Here is a 27,052-nt window from a genome sequence, read left to right as displayed (position 1 = left end):
GATAAAATCATGTGCCTTTACTGTCTACAGTTGGAATACCCCTTTAAATGAAAGTATGTCCTTATTACCAATGTCAGTGTAATTACATAAAAGTCACAGAAGAGATGTTGTTTGCTGGTAATTAACTTTCTATGTTGTGGACAGAAATTTCTGCAGGTTTCTATACAGTACACATGGCATACAGAATGATAAAAATGGAGCTACCACTAGGTGTTTAGCGGCACAGCTCTCCCTCCCACAGCGGTAGAGTAGTAGAAACAGAGATGTACAATACATGTGGTATAGGTAGAGGGTAGTACAGTATCTGTAGTACATCTATATGGCAGTGCAGTGTATGAAGTACAGGTAAAGCACAGTACATGTAGTACAGGTAAAGAGCAGCACAATATACTGTAACACAAACAGGAACATTACATAGATATATAGTATTAGAATTAGGAACACCACATAGTTACAGTTACAGAACCAGGAACACTACATAGCTACAGCTACAGAACCAGGAACACTACATAATTACAGTAACAGAACCAGGAACACTACATAATTACAGTAACAGAAGCAGGAACACTACATAATTACAGTAACAGAACCAGGAACACTACATAATTACAGCGACAGAACTAGGAACACTATATAGTTACAGCGACAGAACCAGGAACACTACATAATTACAGCAACAGAACCTAGAGCACTACATAGCTACAGTAACAGAACCAGGAACACTACATAATTACAGCAACAGAACTAGGAACACTATATAATTACAGTAACAGAACCAGGAATACTACATAGATACAGTAACAGAACCCGGAACACTACATAATTACAGCGACAGAACTAGGAACACTATATAATTACAGCGACAGAACCAGGAACACTATATAATTACAGCGACAGAACCAGGAACACTACATAGATACAGTAACAGAACCTAGAGCACTACATAGCTACAGCTACAGAACAAGGAACACTACATAGCTACAGCTACAGAACCAGGAACACTACATAATTACAGCAACAGAACCAGGAATACTACATAGATACAGTAACAGAACCTAGAACACTACATAATTACAGCGACAGAACTAGGAACACTATATAATTACAGCGACAGAACCAGGAACACTACATAATTACAGCAACAGAACTAGGAACACTATATAATTACAGTAACAGAACCAGGAATACTACATAGATACAGTAACAGAACCCGGAACACTACATAATTACAGTGACAGAACCAGGAACACTACATAATTACAGTAACAGAACCAGGAACACTACATAATTACAGTAACAGAACCCGGAACACTACATAATTACAGCGACAGAACCAGGAACACTACATAATTACAGCTACAGAACCAGGAACACTACATAATTACAGTAACAGAACCAGGAACACTACATAATTACAGTAACAGAACCAGGAATACTACATAGCTACAGTAACAGAACCAGGAACACTACATAATTACAGCAACAGAACTAGGAACACTATATAATTACAGTAAAAGAACCAGGAACACTACATAATTACAGCGACAGAACTAGGAATACTATATAATTACAGTAAAAGAACCAGGAACACTACATAATTACAGCGACAGAACCAGGAACACTACATAATTAAAGCAACAGAACAAGGAACACTACATAGCTACAGTAACAGAACCAGGAACACTATATAATTACAGTAACAGAACAAGGAACACTACATAATTACAGCAACAGAACTAGGAACACTATATAATTACAGTAACAGAACCAGGAACACTACATAATTACAGCAACAGAACTAGGAACACTATATAATTACAGTAACAGAACCAGGAACACTACATAATTACAGCAACAGAACTAGGAACACTATATAATTACAGTAACAGAACCAGGAACACTACATAATTACAGCGACAGAACTAGGAACACTATATATTTACAGTAACAGAACCAGGAACACTACATAATTACAGCGACAGAACTAGGAACACTACATAATTACAGCGACAGAACTAGGAACACTATATAATTACAGCGACAGAACCAGGAACACTATATAATTACAGTAACAGAACCAGGAACACTACATAATTACAGCAACAGAACCTAGAGCACTACATAGCTACAGTAACAGAACCAGGAACACTACATAATTACAGCAACAGAACTAGGAACACTATATAATTACAGTAACAGAACTAGGAACACTACATAGATACAGTAACAGAACCCGGAACACTACATAATTACAGCGACAGAACTAGGAACACTATATAATTACAGCGACAGAACCAGGAACACTACATAGATACAGTAACAGAACCTAGAGCACTACATAGCTACAGCTACAGAACCAGGAACACTACATAATTACAGTAACAGAACCAGGAATACTACATAGCTACAGTAACAGAACCAGGAACACTACATAATTACAGCAACCGAACTAGGAACACTATATAATTACAGTAACAGAACCAGGAACACTACATAATTACAGCGACAGAACAAGGAACACTACATAATTACAGTAACAGAACCAGGAACACTATATAATTACAGTAACAGAACCAGGAATACTACATAGCTACAGTAACAGAACCAGGAACACTACATAATTACAGCTACAGAACCAGGAATACTACATAATTACAGCGACAGAACCTAGAGCACTACATAGCTACAGTAACAGAACCAGGAACACTACATAATTACAGCAACAGAACCTAGAGCACTACATAGCTACAGTAACAGAACCAGGAACACTACATAGCTACAGCTACAGAACCAGGAACACTACATAATTACAGCAACAGAACTAGGAACACTATATAATTACAGTAACAGAACCAGGAATACTACATAGATACCGTAACAGAACCCGGAACACTACATAATTACAGCGACAGAACTAGGAACACTATATAATTACAGCGACAGAACCAGGAACACTACATAGATACAGTAACAGAACCTAGAGCACTACATAGCTACAGCTACAGAACCAGGAACACTACATAATTACAGTAACAGAACCAGGAACACTACATAATTACAGTAACAGAACCAGGAACACTACATAATTACAGTAACAGAACCAGGAACACTACATAATTACAGCGACAGAACTAGGAACACTATATAGTTACAGCGACAGAACCAGGAACACTACATAATTACAGCAACAGAACCTAGAGCACTACATAGCTACAGTAACAGAACCAGGAACACTACATAATTACAGCAACAGAACTAGGAACACTATATAATTACAGTAACAGAACCAGGAATACTACATAGATACAGTAACAGAACCCGGAACACTACATAATTACAGCGACAGAACTAGGAACACTATATAATTACAGCGACAGAACCAGGAACACTATATAATTACAGCGACAGAACCAGGAACACTACATAGATACAGTAACAGAACCTAGAGCACTACATAGCTACAGCTACAGAACAAGGAACACTACATAGCTACAGCTACAGAACCAGGAACACTACATAATTACAGCAACAGAACCAGGAATACTACATAGATACAGTAACAGAACCTAGAACACTACATAATTACAGCGACAGAACTAGGAACACTATATAATTACAGCGACAGAACCAGGAACACTACATAATTACAGCAACAGAACTAGGAACACTATATAATTACAGTAACAGAACCAGGAATACTACATAGATACAGTAACAGAACCCGGAACACTACATAATTACAGTGACAGAACCAGGAACACTACATAATTACAGTAAGAGAACCAGGAACACTACATAATTACAGTAACAGAACCCGGAACACTACATAATTACAGCGACAGAACCAGGAACACTACATAATTACAGCTACAGAACCAGGAACACTACATAATTACAGTAACAGAACCAGGAACACTACATAATTACAGTAACAGAACCAGGAATACTACATAGCTACAGTAACAGAACCAGGAACACTACATAATTACAGCAACAGAACTAGGAACACTATATAATTACAGTAAAAGAACCAGGAACACTACATAATTACAGCGACAGAACTAGGAATACTATATAATTACAGTAAAAGAACCAGGAACACTACATAATTACAGCGACAGAACCAGGAACACTACATAATTACAGCAACAGAACCAGGAACACTACATAGCTACAGTAACAGAACCAGGAACACTATATAATTACAGTAACAGAACCAGGAACACTACATAATTACAGCAACAGAACTAGGAACACTATATAATTACAGTAACAGAACCAGGAACACTACATAATTACAGCAACAGAACTAGGAACACTATATAATTACAGTAACAGAACCAGGAACACTACATAATTACAGCAACAGAACTAGGAACACTATATAATTACAGTAACAGAACCAGGAACACTACATAATTACAGCGACAGAACTAGGAACACTATATATTTACAGTAACAGAACCAGGAACACTACATAATTACAGCGACAGAACTAGGAACACTACATAATTACAGCGACAGAACTAGGAACACTATATAATTACAGCGACAGAACCAGGAACACTATATAATTACAGTAACAGAACCAGGAACACTACATAATTACAGCAACAGAACCTAGAGCACTACATAGCTACAGTAACAGAACCAGGAACACTACATAATTACAGCAACAGAACTAGGAACACTATATAATTACAGTAACAGAACCAGGAATACTACATAGATACAGTAACAGAACCCGGAACACTACATAATTACAGCGACAGAACTAGGAACACTATATAATTACAGCGACAGAACCAGGAACACTACATAATTACAGCAACAGAACCTAGAGCACTACATAGCTACAGTAACAGAACCAGGAACACTACATAATTACAGCAACAGAACTAGGAACACTATATAATTACAGTAACAGAACCAGGAATACTACATAGATACAGTAACAGAACCCGGAACACTACATAATTACAGCGACAGAACTAGGAACACTATATAATTACAGCGACAGAACCAGGAACACTACATAGATACAGTAACAGAACCTAGAGCACTACATAGCTACAGCTACAGAACCAGGAACACTACATAATTACAGTAACAGAACCAGGAATACTACATAGCTACAGTAACAGAACCAGGAACACTACATAATTACAGCAACCGAACTAGGAACACTATATAATTACAGTAACAGAACCAGGAACACTACATAATTACAGCGACAGAACAAGGAACACTACATAATTACAGTAACAGAACCAGGAACACTATATAATTACAGTAACAGAACCAGGAATACTACATAGCTACAGTAACAGAACCAGGAACACTACATAATTACAGCTACAGAACCAGGAATACTACATAATTACAGCGACAGAACCTAGAGCACTACATAGCTACAGTAACAGAACCAGGAACACTACATAATTACAGCAACAGAACCTAGAGCACTACATAGCTACAGTAACAGAACCAGGAACACTACATAGCTACAGCTACAGAACCAGGAACACTACATAATTACAGCAACAGAACTAGGAACACTATATAATTACAGTAACAGAACCAGGAATACTACATAGATACAGTAACAGAACCCGGAACACTACATAATTACAGCGACAGAACTAGGAACACTATATAATTACAGCGACAGAACCAGGAACACTACATAGATACAGTAACAGAACCTAGAGCACTACATAGCTACAGCTACAGAACCAGGAACACTACATAATTACAGTAACAGAACCAGGAATACTACATAGCTACAGTAACAGAACCCGGAACACTACATAATTACAGCGACAGAACTAGGAACACTATATAATTACAGCGACAGAACCAGGAACACTACATAGATACAGTAACAGAACCTAGAGCACTACATAGCTACAGCTACAGAACCAGGAACACTACATAATTACAGTAACAGAACCAGGAATACTACATAGCTACAGTAACAGAACCAGGAACACTACATAATTACAGCAACCGAACTAGGAACACTATATAATTACAGTAACAGAACCAGGAACACTACATAATTACAGCGACAGAACAAGGAACACTACATAATTACAGTAACAGAACCAGGAACACTATATAATCACAGTAACAGAACCAGGAATACTACATAGCTACAGTAACAGAACCAGGAACACTACATAATTACAGCTACAGAACCAGGAATACTACATAATTACAGCGACAGAACCTAGAGCACTACATAGCTACAGTAACAGAACCAGGAACACTACATAATTACAGCAACAGAACCTAGAGCACTACATAGCTACAGTAACAGAACCAGGAACACTATATAATTACAGTAACAGAACCAGGAACACTACATAATTACAGCGACAGAACCAGGAACACTACATAATTACAGCAACAGAACCAGGAACACTACATAGCTACAGTAACAGAACCAGGAACACTATATAATTACAGTAACAGAACCAGGAACACTACATAATTACAGCAACAGAACTAGGAACACTATATAATTACAGTAACAGAACCAGGAACACTACATAATTACAGCAACAGAACTAGGAACACTATATAATTACAGTAACAGAACCAGGAACACTACATAATTACAGCAACAGAACTAGGAACACTATATAATTACAGTAACAGAACCAGGAACACTACATAATTACAGCGACAGAACTAGGAACACTATATATTTACAGTAACAGAACCAGGAACACTACATAATTACAGCGACAGAACTAGGAACACTACATAATTACAGCGACAGAACTAGGAACACTATATAATTACAGCGACAGAACCAGGAACACTATATAATTACAGTAACAGAACCAGGAACACTACATAATTACAGCAACAGAACCTAGAGCACTACATAGCTACAGTAACAGAACCAGGAACACTACATAATTACAGCAACAGAACTAGGAACACTATATAATTACAGTAACAGAACCAGGAATACTACATAGATACAGTAACAGAACCCGGAACACTACATAATTACAGCGACAGAACTAGGAACACTATATAATTACAGCGACAGAACCAGGAACACTACATAGATACAGTAACAGAACCTAGAGCACTACATAGCTACAGCTACAGAACCAGGAACACTACATAATTACAGTAACAGAACCAGGAATACTACATAGCTACAGTAACAGAACCAGGAACACTACATAATTACAGCAACCGAACTAGGAACACTATATAATTACAGTAACAGAACCAGGAACACTACATAATTACAGCGACAGAACAAGGAACACTACATAATTACAGTAACAGAACCAGGAACACTATATAATTACAGTAACAGAACCAGGAATACTACATAGCTACAGTAACAGAACCAGGAACACTACATAATTACAGCTACAGAACCAGGAATACTACATAATTACAGCGACAGAACCTAGAGCACTACATAGCTACAGTAACAGAACCAGGAACACTACATAATTACAGCAACAGAACCTAGAGCACTACATAGCTACAGTAACAGAACCAGGAACACTACATAGCTACAGCTACAGAACCAGGAACACTACATAATTACAGCAACAGAACTAGGAACACTATATAATTACAGTAACAGAACCAGGAATACTACATAGATACAGTAACAGAACCCGGAACACTACATAATTACAGCGACAGAACTAGGAACACTATATAATTACAGCGACAGAACCAGGAACACTACATAGATACAGTAACAGAACCTAGAGCACTACATAGCTACAGCTACAGAACCAGGAACACTACATAATTACAGTAACAGAACCAGGAATACTACATAGCTACAGTAACAGAACCAGGAACACTACATAATTACAGCAACCGAACTAGGAACACTATATAATTACAGTAACAGAACCAGGAACACTACATAATTACAGCGACAGAACAAGGAACACTACATAATTACAGTAACAGAACCAGGAACACTATATAATCACAGTAACAGAACCAGGAATACTACATAGCTACAGTAACAGAACCAGGAACACTACATAATTACAGCTACAGAACCAGGAACACTACATAATTACAGCGACAGAACCTAGAGCACTACATAGCTACAGTAACAGAACCAGGAACACTACATAATTACAGCAACAGAACCTAGAGCACTACATAGCTACAGTAACAGAACCAGGAACACTACATAGCTACAGCTACAGAACCAGGAACACTACATAATTACAGCGACAGAACTAGGAACACTATATAATTACAGTAACAGAACCAGGAATACTACATTACAGTAACAGAACCAGGAACACTACATAATTACAGTAACAGAACCAGGAATACTACATAGATACAGTAACAGAACCAGGAACACTACATAATTACAGTAACAAAATTAGGAATACTATATAATTACAGTAACAGAACCAGGAGCACTACATAGATACAGTAACAGAACCAGGAACACTACATAATTACAGCGACAGAACTAGGAATACTATATAATTACAGCGACAGAACCAGGAACACTACATAATTACAGCAACAGAACTAGGAACACTACATAATTACAGCGACAGAACTAGGAACACTACATAATTACAGCTACAGAACCTAGAACACTACATAATTACAGCGACAGAACCAGGAACACTTCATAGCTACAGTAACAGAACCAGGAACACTACATAATTACAGCAACAGAACCTAGAGCACTACATAATTACAGCGACAGAACCAGCAACACTACATAATTACAGTAACAGAACCAGGAGCACTACATAATTACAGTAACAGAACCAGGAATACTACATAGATACAGTAACAGAACCTGGAACACTACATAATTACAGCAACAGAACCTAGAGCACTACATAATTACAGTAACAGAACCAGGAGCACTACATAATTACAGCGACAGAACCAGGAGCACTACATAATTACAGTAACAGAACCAGGAACACTACATAATTACAGTAACAGAACCAGGAGCACTACATAATTACAGTAACAGAACCAGGAACACTACATAATTACAGTAACAGAACCAGGAGCACTACATAATTACAGTAACAGAACCAGGAACACTACATAATTACAGTAACAGAACCAGGAGCACTACATAATTACAGTAACACAAACAGGAACACTACATACATATAGTATCAGATAGAGTAACAGCGCCCAGAATACTATATCCATACAGTAACAGAATAACATTATATTGGTATGTTAACAGAACCACAAATAATATATAGATACAGTAACAGAACTGAGAAATATAGATGAAGTAACTGAATAAAAATAATACATATGCAGTAACGGAATCAGAACCACTAAGTATATACAGTAAGAGATCCAAGATTAATAAATAGAGACAATAACAGAATCAAGAATAGTACATAGGTACAGTAATAGAACCATAAACACTGCATAGATACAAAAAAGAATGAAGAATAATATACAGATACGCAACAGAATCAGGAACAATACTAAGATACAATAAAATAACTAAGAATAACAGATACAGTAACAGTATCAGGAACACCACGTAGATACACTGACCATATAAAGGGCACTTTTTTTCCATTCATAGCCATTTCATATTCTGAACATTTACTTCTAGGAATCTTCCATGTTCCAAGTGACGGTCACAGATGACAACCTTATTCTCATCTCCCTGGAGGATTCAGATGTGGTATCTACATCCTCAGTGTATGTTGTGAAGATCACTGGGGAATCTAAGAATTACTTTTTACAGTTTGAAGAGTTTAACAGCTCCTTGCCGAATCCTCTGGTTTTCAATGCCAGCTACCATGGACTTTATTACATAATCACATTAATGGTGATAAATGCCAACCTGGCTTCAAGACCAGCAAGATCAGTGACAGTTCTGACCAGTAAGTATGTCAGCCACTGGTGGTGGCCACATTAGCAAGCAAAGCCTAATAGCTGGGGAATCAGTTCTCTGATGTGATCTGGTAGAGGGGACTGCTTCAGGCGAGGGATGCAGGCCTCCTTTTCCCATATGGTCGGAGTAAAGCCGTTTTGTGTAAGGCTGTCTGGGAAATGGAAACCATCAGAATCCTATTACTGTTCACATCATTAAGCAAAGTCCCGCAGTTGATGTGTGACCTTTTTCTTATGACTCCCAACAGTTGTGTCTTTCTTCCAGAGCCACTTCCAGTCAGCAAGGTATTCATCCATGATTATAAAGTGTCACCAGAAACTGGAGTTGTGTTTGAAGTTTACTATCCTGAAAAGTTCAACGTCTTCACAAGAGTGAACATCAGTTACTGGGAAGGGAGCAACTTCCGCACAATGCTATACAAAGGTCAGGATCATATCATTATAAAAATAAAAAAGATTATTATTATTAATAGTAATAATAATAATATCATTAAAGGGGTTGTCTCATTATGACAACATATCTCCTATCCACAGGATATGACATAGGTGTCTTATAAGCAAAGGTCCAACAGCTGGGCCCCCATCGATCATAGGAATAAAGGCCTGTGTCCCTCCATTTGAACGGTGCGGTGGAAACACATGCACACTCCTACTTCATTTAGGTTTATGCGGCTGCTGAAGATAGCCATGCATATGTACTCTGCTATCTTCGGCAGTCCCAAATAGTTGAATGGAGCTGTGGACACACATGGATGTCTGCCACTCCATTCAAAGGAGATAAGATGGGCCCTTGTTCTTGTGATTTCTGGTTACCAAAATCAATCAGACACTTATCCCTTAGGGCTCATGCACACGACCTTATGTATTTTGTGGCCTGCAAAACACAGATCCGCAAAAAAAAAACAGATGACATCTGTGTGACGTCCGTGTTGCATCAGTTTTTTTGTGTGGATCCATTGTAACAATGCCTGTGCTTGTCTGCAAAACAGACGAGAATAGGACATGTTCTATTTTTTGGCGGAACAGCCTTGTGGACATATCAGTTTTTTGTGGACCCATTGAAATTAATGGTTCTGCATAAGGGCCACAAAAAAACCTGAAAGAAAATATAGTCGTGTGCATGAGCCCTTATATTGTGGGTCTGCAAGAAAAATAAATGGACTACACAGAACTTGTCTGTGTTCACTGCCTGGAGCGCAAATGAATTTTATATCGTCATTCTGGATAAGTTTCAATAATAGTAGTAATAAAAAACAATACTAATAATTAGTAACTAAGGCTACAAAATATAAATAATAAGTATATAAAAATGATAAAAATTAAAAACACAAACCCAATACTACTACTAAAAATATTAATAAAAAAATATACCAATTATAATTGTTACATCAGGAGCCCATGTCTGTCACTTCCATGCTATTTCTATGAGGAACATTTTTTATTGAGCTACTACTAATTCCATTTTTGCCTTCACCACCACTCCCCTCCTCTCCTTGCTCTGTGTTTAGTGCATGGCTGCTTCTGGTAATCAGATTCTGCTATAAATGCTGGACTGCCCTCTCACTACTAGTTTCCTAGTGAAGGTGTGCAATTCTGACCTTATCCTGTCTACAGTACCGTCCCTCTGCTGCCAGCCCTGACCTCTGCCTGTTTACCGACTTTGAGTTTTGTCCGGCCCCTTGGTACTTCCCACTGCTGTCTCTGACCCTGTGGGTCAGCTGCCAACAACACAAGGATTATTCCAAGGGGTAGTGTCCTGGTGGGTCCTCTGCAGTGAAGGCCAAATCCCTGTATAGCGATTAAAGGATGAAAAACAGGGGATGGCCTTAGGATTAGCCCAAAGGTATACTGGTTAGTTGGTACAGTGGGTCCGCATCCACTGCCCGGTAGAACTATCATATACTACTACTATAATATTAATATTAAAGAACCATAATTTAATAATAGCAAGGGTAGTAACAATAATATGTGGATTTTGCTTCCTCTGGATGAACATAAGCAATATTGCTTTCTGTGAGGCTGATATTGAAGACTTCTATTCTTGATCTTGTCTGTGACTCCTGTATTTTCTACAATATGGTTTAATGTACATGGTCCTGATAGTTACTATGCACCATTTGAGGCTCTTGAACTTAACATATTTATTATATTGTCTCAATGCAACAGAGTACAAGCTTAACAGAGACATTCACTTCCATAATACTATAAGACTGATTTTTAAAGTGCTGCAAAATATGTCAGCACAATATAACTAAAGATTATTATTATTATTATTATTATTAATAGACATGTCGTATTGTGGAAAACCACAGTATCATAGACAGTTCTCTTCCTCAGTGGGTAGGCGTCTGTATGTAGTGGATACATCGAGGGTTCCAGACCATTCTCTGCCCATTCTGCATGTAGAAAACAGAAATATTTTTCAATATTTTGCATTAACAATTTGTATACAATATAATTAACAGATTTCTTCAAGGGCAAAACTGTGTTTAATCATTGGCTGCCTGGTACCTGCTACCGGAACGTCACCTTCCAGCTTGTGTCTGAAGCCTCTTTTAATAAAAGCACCTTAGTTGAAAGCAGTGGAATTGGGCACGTGCCACAGCAGCACAGGACCGGTGAGTGGCCCAAGTGTGATAACAATTTTACTTTTATCATTTTGACCTCAATGTTGTATATTTGTATTTTAAAGCACATAATTTTGTCGTCAGTACATGTATCACACCTGTAACTGGCTGAATAGTGGTATACTACATCATGCTAACCCTAGTCCTAGTTCACTACCCTGCAATATATACCTGACTAGGACGCTACTCACTATCGTGCTAAACTACCTTATACCAGACTGCGCTATATATCTGACTAGAAGACATTATATACTACAATGCTATACTACCCTATATTGCACTATATATATATATATATATATATATATATATACAGGTCCTTCTCAAAAAAATAGCATATTGTGATAAAGTTCATTATTTTATGTAATGTACTGATAAACATTAGACTTTCATATATTTTAGATTCATTACACACAACTGAAGTAGTTCAAGCCTTTTATTGTTTTAATATTGATGATTTTGGCATACAGCTCATGAAAACCCCAAATTCCTATCTAAAAAAATTAGCATATCATGAAAAGGTTCTCTAAACGAGCTATTAACCTAATCATCTGAATCAACTAATTAACTCTAAACACCTGCAAAAGATTCCTGAGGCTTTTAAAAACTCCCAGCATGGTTCATTACTCAAAACCGCAATCATGGGTAAGACTGCCGACCTGACTGCTGTCCAGAAGGCCATCATTGACACCCTCAAGCAAGAGGGTAAGACACAGAAATAAATTTCTGAACGAATAGGCTGTTCCCAGAGTGCTGTATCAAGGCACCTCAGTGGGAAGTCTGTGGGAAGGAAAAAGTGTGGCAGAAAACGCTGCACAACGAGAAGAGGTGACCGGACCCTGAGGAAGATTGTGGAGAAGGACCGATTCCAGACCTTGGGGGACCTGCGGAAGCAGTGGACTGAGTCTGGAGTAGAAACATCCAGAGCCACCGTGTACAGGCGTGTGCAGGAAATGGGCTACAGGTGCCGCATTCCCCAGGTCAAGCCACTTTTGAACCAGAAACAGCGGCAGAAGCGCCTGACCTGGGCTATAGAGAAGCAGCACTGGACTGTTGCTCAGTGGTCCAAAGTACTTTTTTCGGATGAAAGCAAGTTTTGCATGTCGGAAATCAAGGTGCCAGAGTCTGGAGGAAGACTGGGGAGAGGGAAATGCCAAAATGGCCTGAAGTCCAGTGTCAAGTACCCACAGTCAGTGATGGTCTGGGGTGCCATGTCAGCTGCTGGTGTTGGTCCACTGTGTTTTATCAAGGGCAGGGTCAATGCAGCTAGCTATCAGGAGATTTTGGAGCACTTCATGCTTCCATCTGCTGAAAAGCTTTATGGAGATGAAGATTTCATTTTTCAGCACGACCTGGCACCTGCTCACAGTGCCAAAACCACTGGTAAATGGTTTACTGACCATGGTATTACTGTGCTCAATTGGCCTGCCAACTCTCCTGACCTGAACCCCATAGAGAATCTGTGGGATATTGGCAAGAGAAAGTTGAGAGACGCAAGACCCAACACTCTGGATGAGTTTGAGGCAGCTATCGAAGCATCCTGGGCCTCCATAACACCTCAGCAGTGCCACAGGCTGATTGCCTCCATGCCATGCCGCATTGAAGCAGTCATTTCTGCAAAAGGATTCCCAACCAAGTATTGAGTGCATAACTGAACATAAATATTTGAAGGTTGACTTTTTTTGTATTAAAAACACTTTTTTCTTTTATTGGTCGGATGAAATATGCTAATTTTTTTAGATAGGAATTTGGGGTTTTCATGAGCTGTATGCCAAAATCATCAATATTAAAACAATAAAAGGCTTGAACTACTTCAGTTGGTGTGTAATGAATCTAAAATATATGAAAGTCTAATGTTTATCAGTACATTACAGAAAATAATGAACTTTATCACAATATGCTAATTTTTTTAGAAGGACCTGTTAAAAATATATAAATAACTATTTGGCTGTGTACAATCCACACAGAGTTTGCTTTTTGATGCCATACCACCATATACTACACTATAGTATATTACACTATATACATACTATAAGACACTGCCGACTACTATATAACGCTATACTATATTGTGTTATATAACTGACTACTGTACTCCACTATACTATACTGTACTATATAACTAACTATATGACACTACCTACTACTGTACTATACTGTGCTATATAATTGTGACAATACTTGTATTATACTATGCCACCCTATAATATACTGCAATCTATATCTGACTATATGACACTACACACCACAGTATTACACGTCCCTATACTATACTGCACTATATAGCTGACTATATGACATTACACACTACAGTACTACAGTACTCTATACTACACCATATACCCGGTGTGAGATAGTGACAGATCTAACAGAGGTGAGAGAGGCAAGGAAGGGGTGGATAGCGCGGTCCACACCCCTATTCCACCACAGGTGAGACCAGCTGGAGGTGCTCAGGCTGGCACACTCCATAAAGGTACTGGATGTGAGACCGTGTGTGTGAACAGGGCTCTGTACAGCCAGGCGGCTGTGGGACACTGGGCTGGTAAAGCCGCTTGTAATGTGTGCGGACAGTGCTTTAAGTAAGGTAGGAAGCTACCTTGTTTAGTTAGAGCCCAGCCGGGCAGGTGTTTATTTTGTATGATTTATGTTTGTTTTGCTGAGGTGTTTGGACCTTAAACTTTGTGTCTGGTGAAGATACTTGTGTGAATGACCCACGGAGAAGAGCTAACCCCCCACACCGGTTATATGACTATTAGGCTTAATGCACGTGAATGTATTTTCTTTCCTTGTCCATTCTTTTTTTTTTTGCGGACCAAATGCGGAACCATTCATTTCATGTCCGTATTTCCGTTCCTCAAAAAAATAGAACATATCCTATTATTGTCTGCATTACGGACAAGGATAGTACTGTTCTCTTAGGGGCCAGCTTTAATGCACATGGACGTCATCCGTATTTTTTGTGGATCTGTTTTTTTGTGGACCGCGAAATACATAAGGTCGTGTGCATGAGGCCTGAAGCAGCTGTCTACCAGTTGGTGCCTTTTAATTTGGAGGAGACTCTAGCTTCTTAAATGTCACTAGTCCTGTTTTAAGGCTTTTTCTTCTGTTGACCAACTTACAAGGTAGAAACCTACAGGTGGCACCAGAGATACCGTTTTCTTCCTCCTTGAGAAGAGCTAATTTGCATGTCTATATGATATACCACACTACCCTATACTTCATTATGCTATATAACAATATACTACACTATACTATCCTATAAAACTGACTATACGACATCACACACTACTATAAGACATTGCTGTCTATGCTGACTATATGACATGACACACTACAGTAATACACTTTACTATACAGTATTATATAACTGACTATGTTATATGTTATACACTACAATGCCATACTACTTTATATACAGGGAGTGCAGAATTATTAGGCAAATGAGTATTTTGACCACATCATCCTCTTTATGCATGTTGTCTTACACCAAGCTGTATAGGCTCGAAAGCCTACTACCAATTAAGCATATTAGGTGATGTGCATCTCTGTAATGAGAAGGGGTGTGGTCTAATGACATCAACACCCTATATCAGGTGTGCATAATTATTAGGCAACTTCCTTTCCTTTGGCAAAATGGGTCAAAAGAAGGACTTGACAGGCTCAGAAAAGTCAAAAATAGTGAGATATCTTGCAGAGGGATGCAGCACTCTTAAAATTGCAAAGCTTCTGAAGCGTGATCATCGAACAATCAAGCGTTTCATTCAAAATAGTCAACAGGGTCGCAAGAAGCGTGTGGAAAAACCAAGGCGCAAAATAACTGCCCATGAACTGAGAAAAGTCAAGCGTGCAGCTGCCAAGATGCCACTTGCCACCAGTTTGGCCATATTTCAGAGCTGCAACATCACTGGAGTGCCCAAAAGCACAAGGTGTGCAATACTCATGGCATGACATGGCCAAGGTAAGAAAGGCTGAAAGACGACCACCACTGAACAAGACACACAAGCTGAAACGTCAAGACTGGGCCAAGAAATATCTCAAGACTGATTTTTCTAAGGTTTTATGGACTGATGAAATGAGAGTGAGTCTTGATGGGCCAGATGGATGGGCCCATGGCTGGATTGGTAAAGGGCAGAGAGCTCCAGTCCGACTCAGACGCCAGCAAGGTGGAGGTGGAGTACTGGTTTGGGCTGGTATCATCAAAGATGAGCTTGTGGGGCCCTTTCGGGTTGAGGATGGAGTCAAGCTAAACTCCCAGTCCTACTGCCAGTTTCTGGAAGACACCTTCTTCAAGCAGTGGTACAGGAAGAAGTCTGCATCCTTCAAGAAAAACATGATTTTCATGCAGGACAATGCTCCATCACACGCGTCCAAGTACTCCACAGCGTGGCTGGCAAGAAAGGGTATAAAAGAAGAAAATCTAATGACATGGCCTCCTTGTTCACCTGATCTGAACCCCATTGAGAACCTGTGGTCCATCATCAAATGTGAGATTTACAAGGAGGGAAAACAGTACATCTCTCTGAACAGTGTCTGGGAGGCTGTGGTTGCTGCTGCACACAATGTTGATGGTGAACAGATCAAAACACTGACAGAATCCATGGATGGCAGGCTTTTGAGTGTCCTTGCAAAGAAAGGTGGCTATATTGGTCACTGATTTGTTTTTGTTTTGTTTTTGAATGTCAGAAATGTATATTTGTGAATGTTGAGATGTTATATTGGTTTCACTGGTAAAAATAAATAATTGAAATGGGTATATATTTGTTTTTTGTTAAGTTGCCTAATAATTATGCACAGTAATAGTCACCTGCACACACAGATATCCCCCTAAAATAGCTAAAACTAAAAACAAACTAAAAACTATTTCCAAAAATATTCAGCTTTGATATTAATGAGTTTTTTGGGTTTATTGAGAACATGGTTGTTGTTCAATAATAAAATTAATCCTCAAAAATACAACTTGCCTAATAATTCTGCACTCCCTGTATATACCTGACTATAATATACAAACCGGATTCCCAAAAAGTTGGGACACTAAACAAATTGTGAATAAAAACTGAATGCAATGATGTGGAGATGGCAAATGTCAATATTTTATTTGTAATAGAACGTAGATGACAGATCAAACGTTTAATCCGAGTAAATGTATCATTTTAAAGGAAAAATACGTTGATTCAAATTTTCACGGTGTCAACAAATCCCCAAAAAGTTGGGACAAGTAGCAATAAGAGGCTGGAAAAAGTAAATTTGAGCATAACGAAGAGCTGGAAGACCAATTAACACTAATTAGGTCAATTGGCAACATGATTGGGTATAAAAAGAGCTTCTCAGAGTGGCAGTGTCTCTCAGAAGCCAAGATGGGTAGAGGATCACCAATTCCCACAATGTTGCGCAGAAAGATAGTGGAGCAATATCAGAAAGGTGTTACCCAGCGAAAAACTGCAAAGATCATCTGTGCATAACATCATCCGAAGATTCAGAGAATCTGGAACAATCTCTGTGCGTAAGGGTCAAAGCCGTAAAACCTAACTGGATGCCCGTGATCTCCGTGCCCTTAAACGACACTGCACCACAAACAGGAATGCTACTGTAAAGGAAATCACAGAATGGGCTCAGGAATACTTCCAGAAACCATTGTCAGTGAACACAATCCACCGTGCCATCCGCCGTTGCCAGCTGAAACTCTACAGTGCAAAGAAGAAGCCATTTCTAAGCAAAATCCACAAGCTCAGGCGTTTTCACTGGGCCAGGGATCATTTAAAATGGAGTGTGGCAAAATGGAAGACTGTTCTGTGGTCAGACGAGTCACGAAGTTCTTTTTGGAAATCTGGGACGCCATGTCATCCGGACCAAAGAGGACAAGGACAACCCAAGTTGTTATCAACTCTAAGTTCAGAAGCCTGCATCTCTGATGGTATGGGGTTGCATGAGTGCGTGTGGCATGGGCAGCTTGCATGTCTGGAAAGGCACTATCAATGCAGAAAAATATATTCAGGTTCTAGAACAACATATGCTCCCATCCAGACGTCAGCTCTTTCAGGGAAGACCCTGCATTTTTCAACAAGATAATGCCAGACCACATTCTGCATCAATCACAACATCATGGCTGCGTAGGAGAAGGATCCGGGTACTGAAATGGCCAGTCTGCAGTCCAGATCTTTCACCTATAGAGAACATTTGGCGCATCATAAAGAGGGAGGTGCAACAAAGAAGGCCCAAGATGATTGAACAGTTAGAGGCCTGTATTAGACAAGAATGGGAGAGCATTCCTATTTCTAAACTTGAGAAACTGGTCTCCTCGGTCCCCAGACGTCTGTTGAGTGTTGTAAGAAGAAGGGGAGATGCCACACAGTGGTGAAAATGGCCTTGTCCCAAATTTTTGGGGATTTGTTGACACCATGAAATTCTGATTCAACATATTTTTCCTTTCAAATGGTACATTTTCTCAGTTTAAACTTTTGTTCCGTGATTTATGTTCTATTCTGAATAAAATATTAGAAGTTGGCACCTCCACATCATTGCATTCAGTTTTTATTCACGATTTGTATAGTGTCCCAACTTTTTGGGAATCCGGTTTGTATTATACACTATCATACTACAGTACCCTTTACTTTACAATTCTATATTACATTATTTCACACTGCTCTATACTTTACTATGTTATATGACATTATACTACACTACCCTATACTTTATTATTCTATATGACACTATACTACACTACCCTATACTATCCTATAAAACTGACTATATGATATTTACACACTACAATAATACAATGCTGTCTATGCAGCATCATATAGCTGCTTATAAGACATGACACTACAGTAATACAAGTACTATATAACTGACTATGTGTTATGTTATACACTACAATGCAATACTGTATTATACTTTACTACAATACTGTATATAACTGACTAAAAGACATTATGCACTACAATACTACAGTACCCTATACTATACTGACTACAAGACACTATACCTTACAGTTCTATACTGGGCTATATACAGTAAGTGACTATTTCATGTTATACACTATCATACTGCTCTTCTCTGTACTAGTAGATACCTGACTAAATGACACTTTACACTGTTATATTACACTGCCTTTTACCATAATGCATTATACAACTGACCATATGACATACTATACAGTAGTACACTACTGTATTCTATACTATACTACTTTATATACTTGACTGTATGACATTATACCCTACAAAACCACACTTCCATATACTGTTATCTATAAATGATTCTATGACATTATATTCTACAATAATACATTACACCATACTACTTTATATACCTGACTATATGACATTATATACTAATATAGAACACTGCTATATACTACATTATCTGTAAATGACTACAATATACACTATATTACTCTATACCATACGGCACTGTTCAGCAGAACATATTTAATGCGTGTCTTTCCTTTTATCTTTAGCTCCTTACCCACCAAGAAACATCTCCATACAAGTTTTACTGGTGAACCAAAGCTATACGGAGGAACCACCTACTGGTGTTGATCCAACGACAGAAAAAGCAGAGATGCTGGAGGATCAGTTTGAGAGTTCAGCGGTCATTTCATCCCATAACTGGAGCGACTATAAAACATCAGACCTTGAGACCACATCACGACCATACTGGTGGGGGAATGAAAATGTGACAGCAGACAGTGAGGAATTTGTGAACGAGATTCCACCTGACTATGACAATCAAACCCTAATGCTCTCCTCATCTGAAGCCACCCAATATCAACCTGCTCTTCCCAGATTCAAACTCCTAGTCAGCTGGTTCCCACCAAAGCCCCCGACTGCTTTTGATGGTTTCAACATCTACATCCAGAGGGATGGTAAGAATGAATTTTTAATGACCTTGGTTTCTGTTTTATAGTATAAACTTTTTGAAAAATATTTGAAATGAAAATCAACATTTCCATCCAAAATTCAAATAAATATCTCTGATACCAACACAGGCCAAAAAACTCAATTGCAGAGCTTCCTGTACTTACCATGTTGTTGCAATGACTGTATGTTTTCCCTCTACAATATTGTGTCATTTAGTAGTTTCACTCCTTGCATTTTGCTTCTTCATATGGGTACAGGGACGTAACTAGAGGTGAGTGGGCCCCACAGCAAATTTTTGTATGGGCCCCCCCCCCCCCCCCCGTGTAAACCCCACTCCTTTGGCTAGTCACGATCTAGACCAGACTAGGCTGCCATGCCATCCTTTTCCTATTATATATATTATATACATACACACACCCCCTATCTGTCATGTAGTGTCATTCTATCATACTGTTGTGGGGGCCGTGTCAAAGTCTTAGGCCCCTTTCACACGGGCGAGTTTTCCGCGCGGGTGCAATGCATGATGTGAACACATTGCATCCGAACTGAATCCGGACCCATTCACTTCAATGGGGCTGTGCACATGATCAGTGATTTCCACGCATGACTTGTGCGTTGCATAAAAATCGCAGCATGCTCTATATTCTGCGTTTTTCACGTAGCGCAGGCACCACAGAAGTGAATGGGGCTGCTTGAAAATTGCATTGCATCCGCAAGCATTGTGGATGCAATGCGATTTTCACGGATGGTTGCTAGGAGATGATAGGGACCCGAACTTTATTATTTTCCCTTATAACATGGTTATAAGGGAAAATAATAGCATTCTTAATACAGAATGCTAAGTAACATGTGGCTTGAGGGGTTAAAAAATTATAAAATAATTAATTATTCACCTCATCCACTTGATCGCACAGCCCGGCTCGCCTTCTTTCAGGACCTGGCAGGAAAAGTACCTTTGGTGACGTCACCGCGCTCACAACGTGGTGAGCGTGGTGACGTCGGAGCAGGTCCTGCTGAATGAAGATAGAAATCTTCTATCTTCATTCAGCAGGACCTGCGCCGACGTCACCACGCTCACCACCAGGTTGCAAGGAGATATTGTTTGTAAACTTTTAGTTTTTTATCATGTGCATGAAAAACGCATCAAAACGCATTGCACCTGCGCAGAAAAAACTGAACTCAATCTTAGACAAAACTGACTGAACTTTCTTGAGAAATGGTGCGAGTTTCACTGAATGCACCCTGAACGCATCTGGAGCCAACCCGTATCGTTTGTGTGAAAGGGGCCAGCCATTCCCGTATTGATGACCGCATATGCGGATCAGCAATAAATGGGCACCCTTCCGTGTGCATTCCACATCACGGATGCGGACCTATTCACTTTAATGGGTCCGCAAATCCAGAGATGCAGAAGGGTGCGAAACGGAATCACGGAACGGAACACTATGTAAGCACTACGCAGGGCTTCCGTGGGGTTCCATTGCGCACTTCCGTTCCACCAAAAGATAGAACATGTCCTTTTTGCAGAATTGTGCTTTCCTGGGTAATATACCCGGAGAGGTGAACATGACATCACACTACACTGTATATACAGTATGACCCCTGCTGTAGCATAGGCACCCATTCTATGTATTGCTGCAGGGCTGACATTGACTGTAGTCTGTCCCCATGGTCTGAGCCCCTGGTAACCAGTCGAGTAGCTAGAAATGACTGGGCCCCACAGAAAATTTTTAAACGGGCAGGCGTCATACAGTGGCATTTGATTCTTTAACATACATGTGTTTTTACTGGACTATGACGTACACGATACAAAAATGCAGTACTCCACGTTCTTGTATTCTGCACAATCCGTTTTTTTTTTTTTTGTTTTTTTTACAATGAAACTCTATGGTGAACGGATGTCACTGTCATGGCATCAGTATGAGGCATCCGAATATGTTTTTTTGTATACGTTAAATGGATGGGAAAAACGTGATGTGAACCCAGCCTTAAAGGGGTTGTCTGGGTTCAGAGCTGAACCCGGACATCCCTCCATTTTCACCCCGGCAGCGCCTCTGACATGAGCATCGCAGCAGTTCATGCTCTGATGCTCTCCTTTGCCCTGCGCTAAATTGTGCAGGGCAAAGGCATTTTTTGGAGATCTGGTGACGTACCGGGGCTCTCCATGGGGCTGCCAGGAACCCCGGTCACTGGCACTGATGGGCTGGACTTAGCTCTGCCCTAGCCAGTAAGGCCCGCCCCTCAGAGCCGGTGACATCACCGAACACACTGCCGGGCGGAAACAAAAGAGCCCGTGCCCTGCGCGATTTAGCACAGAGCAAAGGAGTGCATCGGAGCATAAGATGCTCCGATGCTAGCCTCAGGGGGGCTGTCTGGGTGAAAATAAGGATATGTCCGGGTTCAGCTCTGAACCCGGACAACCCCTTTAAATGTTGGACAAAAATGTGATGTGAACTAGTGGTGCATTGTACAGTTGTGGGAAAAAAACATACTCGCCTGCTCCACGCCGCTCCGTGATCTTCCAGTCCCCATTCTGGCCTCATACTGGTGTCCCCAAGCTGCACATGGGCGCCCAGAGGAGTGTGGCATCAGATGGATAGGGGGCCTAGAGGGCAGGGCATCAGATAAGTAAGGGGCCCACAGGACAGAACTGGGGGGGGTGGGGGGCTTCTGAAAGGACAGCAGATGAATGCAGCTGGGGAGGCTACATGAGATGCAGGACAGCTAGGGTTGACAGGCATAAGCCTGGAATGTATGGGCTCCTGATAGTGACACAGCATCTTCATTCTGCAGCACTTCCAGTGTCACTATTCAGTCCCCCCTCTCCCTCCTGTTACTGCCTACAGAGCAGTCTCTGTAGCAGGAGCTGGGCTGTACTAATAGTTAGGAGAGGGAGGGGAGACAGGATCTCCCTGTAGCACACTGTCCTGAGCCCTGGCTGCACTATTAAGCAGCCAGGCTCCTCTATTAATGGTCTGTGCTGATGGGCGGGGCTTAGCTCCCTGCTCTGCTCCGAGGATATTCCAAGCAGCAGTGAAGTGAGTGTAGAGGGGGTGTGGCCAGTCTGTTTACTACTGCTCCGGGCCCCTTGTCAGCCCGGGCCCCGAAGCAGCTGCTTCCCCTGCTTCCCTGGTAGGTACGCCACTGTATGGGTATTATTTGGGGTTGTCTGTTCTTATTTTATTTATATCAGCATTATGATTCATAGTTTTATGCAATTCACGTATTTGTTAGTGTAGAGCGAGCATGCTCTGCCGAACACCACGTGTGCTTGAGCTCGATGCTCGAGTCAGTGTATTTAAATGTAAATTTGCATCTATTTCTGAGAAGTTTCTGCTGGGATTTGTACATTAGAGGCAAGGACCTTATCCACTGTAAAGCTGAATGCATAAACTGTGTCAGAAAAACCTCATAGTAGTTTCTGATTTAGTAAGTATTCCTATTCAGCAGAACACTTATTTTACATTTCTGTGCAGGTTAACATGTGGCTGCATAGTGTAGTATTTAACATCCTTGCCTCTAATTTACAAGCTTGGGAGGTCGAATCCCGGCAGAATTTTTTTTTTATATATATAAGTTTTTAGCCATAATATATTTACATATATTATTACATATATATATATATATATATATATATATATATATATATATATATAGTAATTACACATTTATTTAGTGTCATACATTTTTTACAACTACTAAAAAAAAATATAAGCTATATAAATTTAATCTCCATTTCTGAAGGGATTCGACCTCCCAAGCTTGTAAATTAGAGGCAAGGATGTTAACCACTACACTATACAGCTACATGTTAACCTGCACAGAAATATAAAATAAGTCTTCCGCTGAATAGGAATACTCACTAAATCAGAAACTACTATGAGGTTTACACAGTTTAGCATTCAGCTTTATAGCTGAGTGAATAAGATCCTTGCCTCTAATGTACAAAGGGTTGTGAGTTCAAATCCCAGCAGGAACTTTTCAGAAATTAGATTTAAATACACTGGGGTGTCCCCAAGCACTGACTCCATATATGGATATAGCTATATATGGAGTCGGAGCAGGGACTCCTAAGCCGAACTAGAGTGCCGACACTCTCCCACTTTAGAGAAGGGGGTGCCTGGAGTTCTCCCATTGACTTACATTGTGCTTGATAGAACACCTGAGCATTGCAAAGTGTTGTACCCGAGCACTTTGGTGCTTGCTCAACACTAGTATTTATTATTTTTATGTACAACATTAGATTATTATGTGATATTTTAACTATATTATGTTATCCTCATGTAGTATCCCATTCTAGTTTTGTATGTCCATTAGAGATGAGTGATTCGCTAAAAACTTCGTTCTTATACTGTATGGAGAATGTATTGGTTCCGATGAGCCAAATTTATTACTTCGCAAAGTCGCGCGAGACTTTGTGTAATAACTTTGGAAATTAATTATCACTGTAAAAAACCTTTGTACCGAACTCGAGTTTGGTTCCAGGGTACCACTTAGAACCTATGTATTTTCAATCAACACTTGCTCCTCCTGCTTCCTATGTTAGCCCAGGGCCAGGCAACATGACCATGCAGGAATCTGAAACTGTCAATCAAGAAGATGGGGATGGGGCTGGCAGAAGAAAGCAGGAGAAGCAAGGGTACACAGAGCATCTTAGGCCCATCATGTAACATGATAACATAGTATCATATACAGTAATATAGCAACACAGAAATCTAGAAGAATAATAGACCAAAAAGCACACATAGTTCATCTAGTTTCCCTTTATATTATTCCTTTTTATTCCATCTTAGGATAGATATATGCTGGAAGTTCAGTAACATAATATTTTCTGACATAGTAACATACAGTGCACTGAAAAAGCATTCATACCCCTTGAACTTTTCCACTTTTTAAACGTTACACCGTATTAAATTACATTTTATTTTATTGGGATAGACCAACACAAAGTAGCAAGTATGTGTGAAGTGAAAAGAAAGTAATACATGGTTTCCAAAATACTTAAAAAATAAAAATCTGGAAATGTGGCCTGAATTTATATTCAGCCCCCCGTACTCTGATACCCCTAAATAAAATCCAGTGTGACCAACTTCTTTCAGAAGTCACCTAATTAGTACATGGAGTCCACCTGTGTGTAATTTATTCTTAATATAACTACAGCTGTTCTGTAAAGGCCTCAGAGGTTTGTTAGAGAACATTAGTGATCAAACAGCATCATAAAAACCAAGGAACACGCCAGACAGGTCAGGGATAAAGTTGTGGAGAAGTGTAAAGCAGGGTTAGGTTATAAAAAAATATTCCAACTTATAAACATCTCAGGGAGCGCTATTCAATCCATCAACCAATGAGGGCTATGGCACAACTGCAAACCTACCAATACATAGTTGTCCACCTAAACTGACAGCCCAGGCAAAGAGAGCATTAATTAGTCTCTAGTTTGGGACAAATCGATTCATGCCTGAACTGAATTTTTCTAAAAATTCTACGAATTTCTAATGAAACAAATCTTGTCTGGTTCGCTCATCTCTAGTTTAGAGCATATTCATGTGTTAGAATGTCCCAGTCAAAGTCCAAGAAAAGGTATGAGATCTGCACACCCTATATGTTGGGTGCTCGTGAAGGACAACGTCAATTGATTCACAGAGGAAATCCACGGCACACCATTGTAATTTCATCAATTAATGGTTTTTTAATTCATGATAGTTCATACATCAACTTTTTGTTCCATCCAGAGTAATCATTCAAGCATTATAATTAATTAAGTAGTACACCCGTTTCGGTCGATGTCGACCTTTATCAAGCGATCTGTAAAGAACATATGATAAACAAAATAAATATTTGCGGACGGAACAGTGATGTAAAGCTAGAGTCTATAATCAGGCTAAACAATATAGAACACTGTAGGATGATCTTGACATATAGTATAGATTTTTTAAAGTCCAGTCAAAGTCCAGGCCTAATTCCCATTGAGAATCTGTAACAAGGCTTGAAAATCGCTGCTCACAGACACATCCAATCTGACTGACCTTGAGCTATTTTGCAAAGAAAAATGTTATTTAGCAAGGAAAAAATGTCTGCCTCTAGATGTGCAAAGCTAGTAGAGACCTACCCAAAAAGACTTGCAGCGATAGGTGGTCTTACAAAGTATTGACTCAGAGGGACTGAATACAAATGCACGCTGCACTTTCCAGATTTCTATTCATAAAAAATTATTAAAACCCTGTATCATTTTCTTTTCACTTAAAATCCCAATAAAATACATTTAAGTTTGTGGGTGTAATGTGCAAAAATTTTGAAAAGTTGAATACTTTTTTAAGGCACTCTACATGGTAACATAGTAGTGTAATATAGTAACATATTATGATGCATGATAACATGCTGACACACATAGTAGCATTTATTAGTTACAGTATATAGTTTATAAGGCTAAAATAAGGCAAAAGCCTGAAAAAAAGGCAGAAACCCACCCATTTCCATAAGGCAGAAGCTAATTGTCCTAATATTAGAGGCCAAATTCCTTCAGAATAAACTGCAGGATGTCCAGTGAGGTTAATGATGTGACTTTTCGATCTAAAGGTGTGAACAGCAAGGCCCATGGGTGTTTTCACGTTGCCATATAGCCTGTTCATGGACATCTGCAGACCATACAAACAG

At 39.5% G+C, this 27,052-nt stretch overlaps 1 protein-coding gene and 1 long non-coding RNA gene across 7 annotated transcripts in view; one reads left to right on the top strand and one right to left on the bottom strand.

The window, feature by feature from the left end:
- Positions 1 to 27,052, top strand: part of PTPRO (protein tyrosine phosphatase receptor type O) — a 149,345-nt gene that overhangs the window by 11,726 nt on the left and 110,567 nt on the right. For 4 of the 5 annotated variants that reach the window (XM_044281509.1, XM_044281508.1, XM_044281507.1 and 1 more), the window contains exons 2-5: positions 9,629 to 9,902; positions 10,178 to 10,336; positions 12,378 to 12,530; positions 19,996 to 20,403. In XM_044281509.1, coding sequence (XP_044137444.1) covers positions 9,629 to 9,902; positions 10,178 to 10,336; positions 12,378 to 12,530; positions 19,996 to 20,403 — 994 coding nt within the window. Of the gene's footprint in view, positions 1 to 9,628; positions 9,903 to 10,177; positions 10,337 to 12,377; positions 12,531 to 19,995; positions 20,404 to 23,478; positions 23,531 to 27,052 lie in introns of those variants that run through there. The other variant, XM_044281510.1, reaches the window with a different exon arrangement.
- LOC122928553 lies at positions 11,951 to 22,936 on the bottom strand. 2 transcript variants are annotated; one of them, XR_006387895.1, is made up of 3 exons: positions 22,891 to 22,936; positions 20,008 to 20,194; positions 11,951 to 12,308 (listed from the first exon to the last, which is right to left on the bottom strand). It is a non-coding gene; the product is annotated as an uncharacterized LOC122928553 (long non-coding RNA). The 2 variants fall into 2 exon arrangements; XR_006387896.1 differs by having other exon boundaries at positions 20,069 to 20,194.

Source organism: Bufo gargarizans, chromosome 2, assembly GCF_014858855.1.
Source record: "Bufo gargarizans isolate SCDJY-AF-19 chromosome 2, ASM1485885v1, whole genome shotgun sequence".
NCBI classification, from domain to species: domain Eukaryota; kingdom Metazoa; phylum Chordata; class Amphibia; order Anura; family Bufonidae; genus Bufo; species Bufo gargarizans.
Note: the sequence above shows the minus strand (reverse complement) of the source record. Positions and strands in the feature narration are given on the sequence as shown.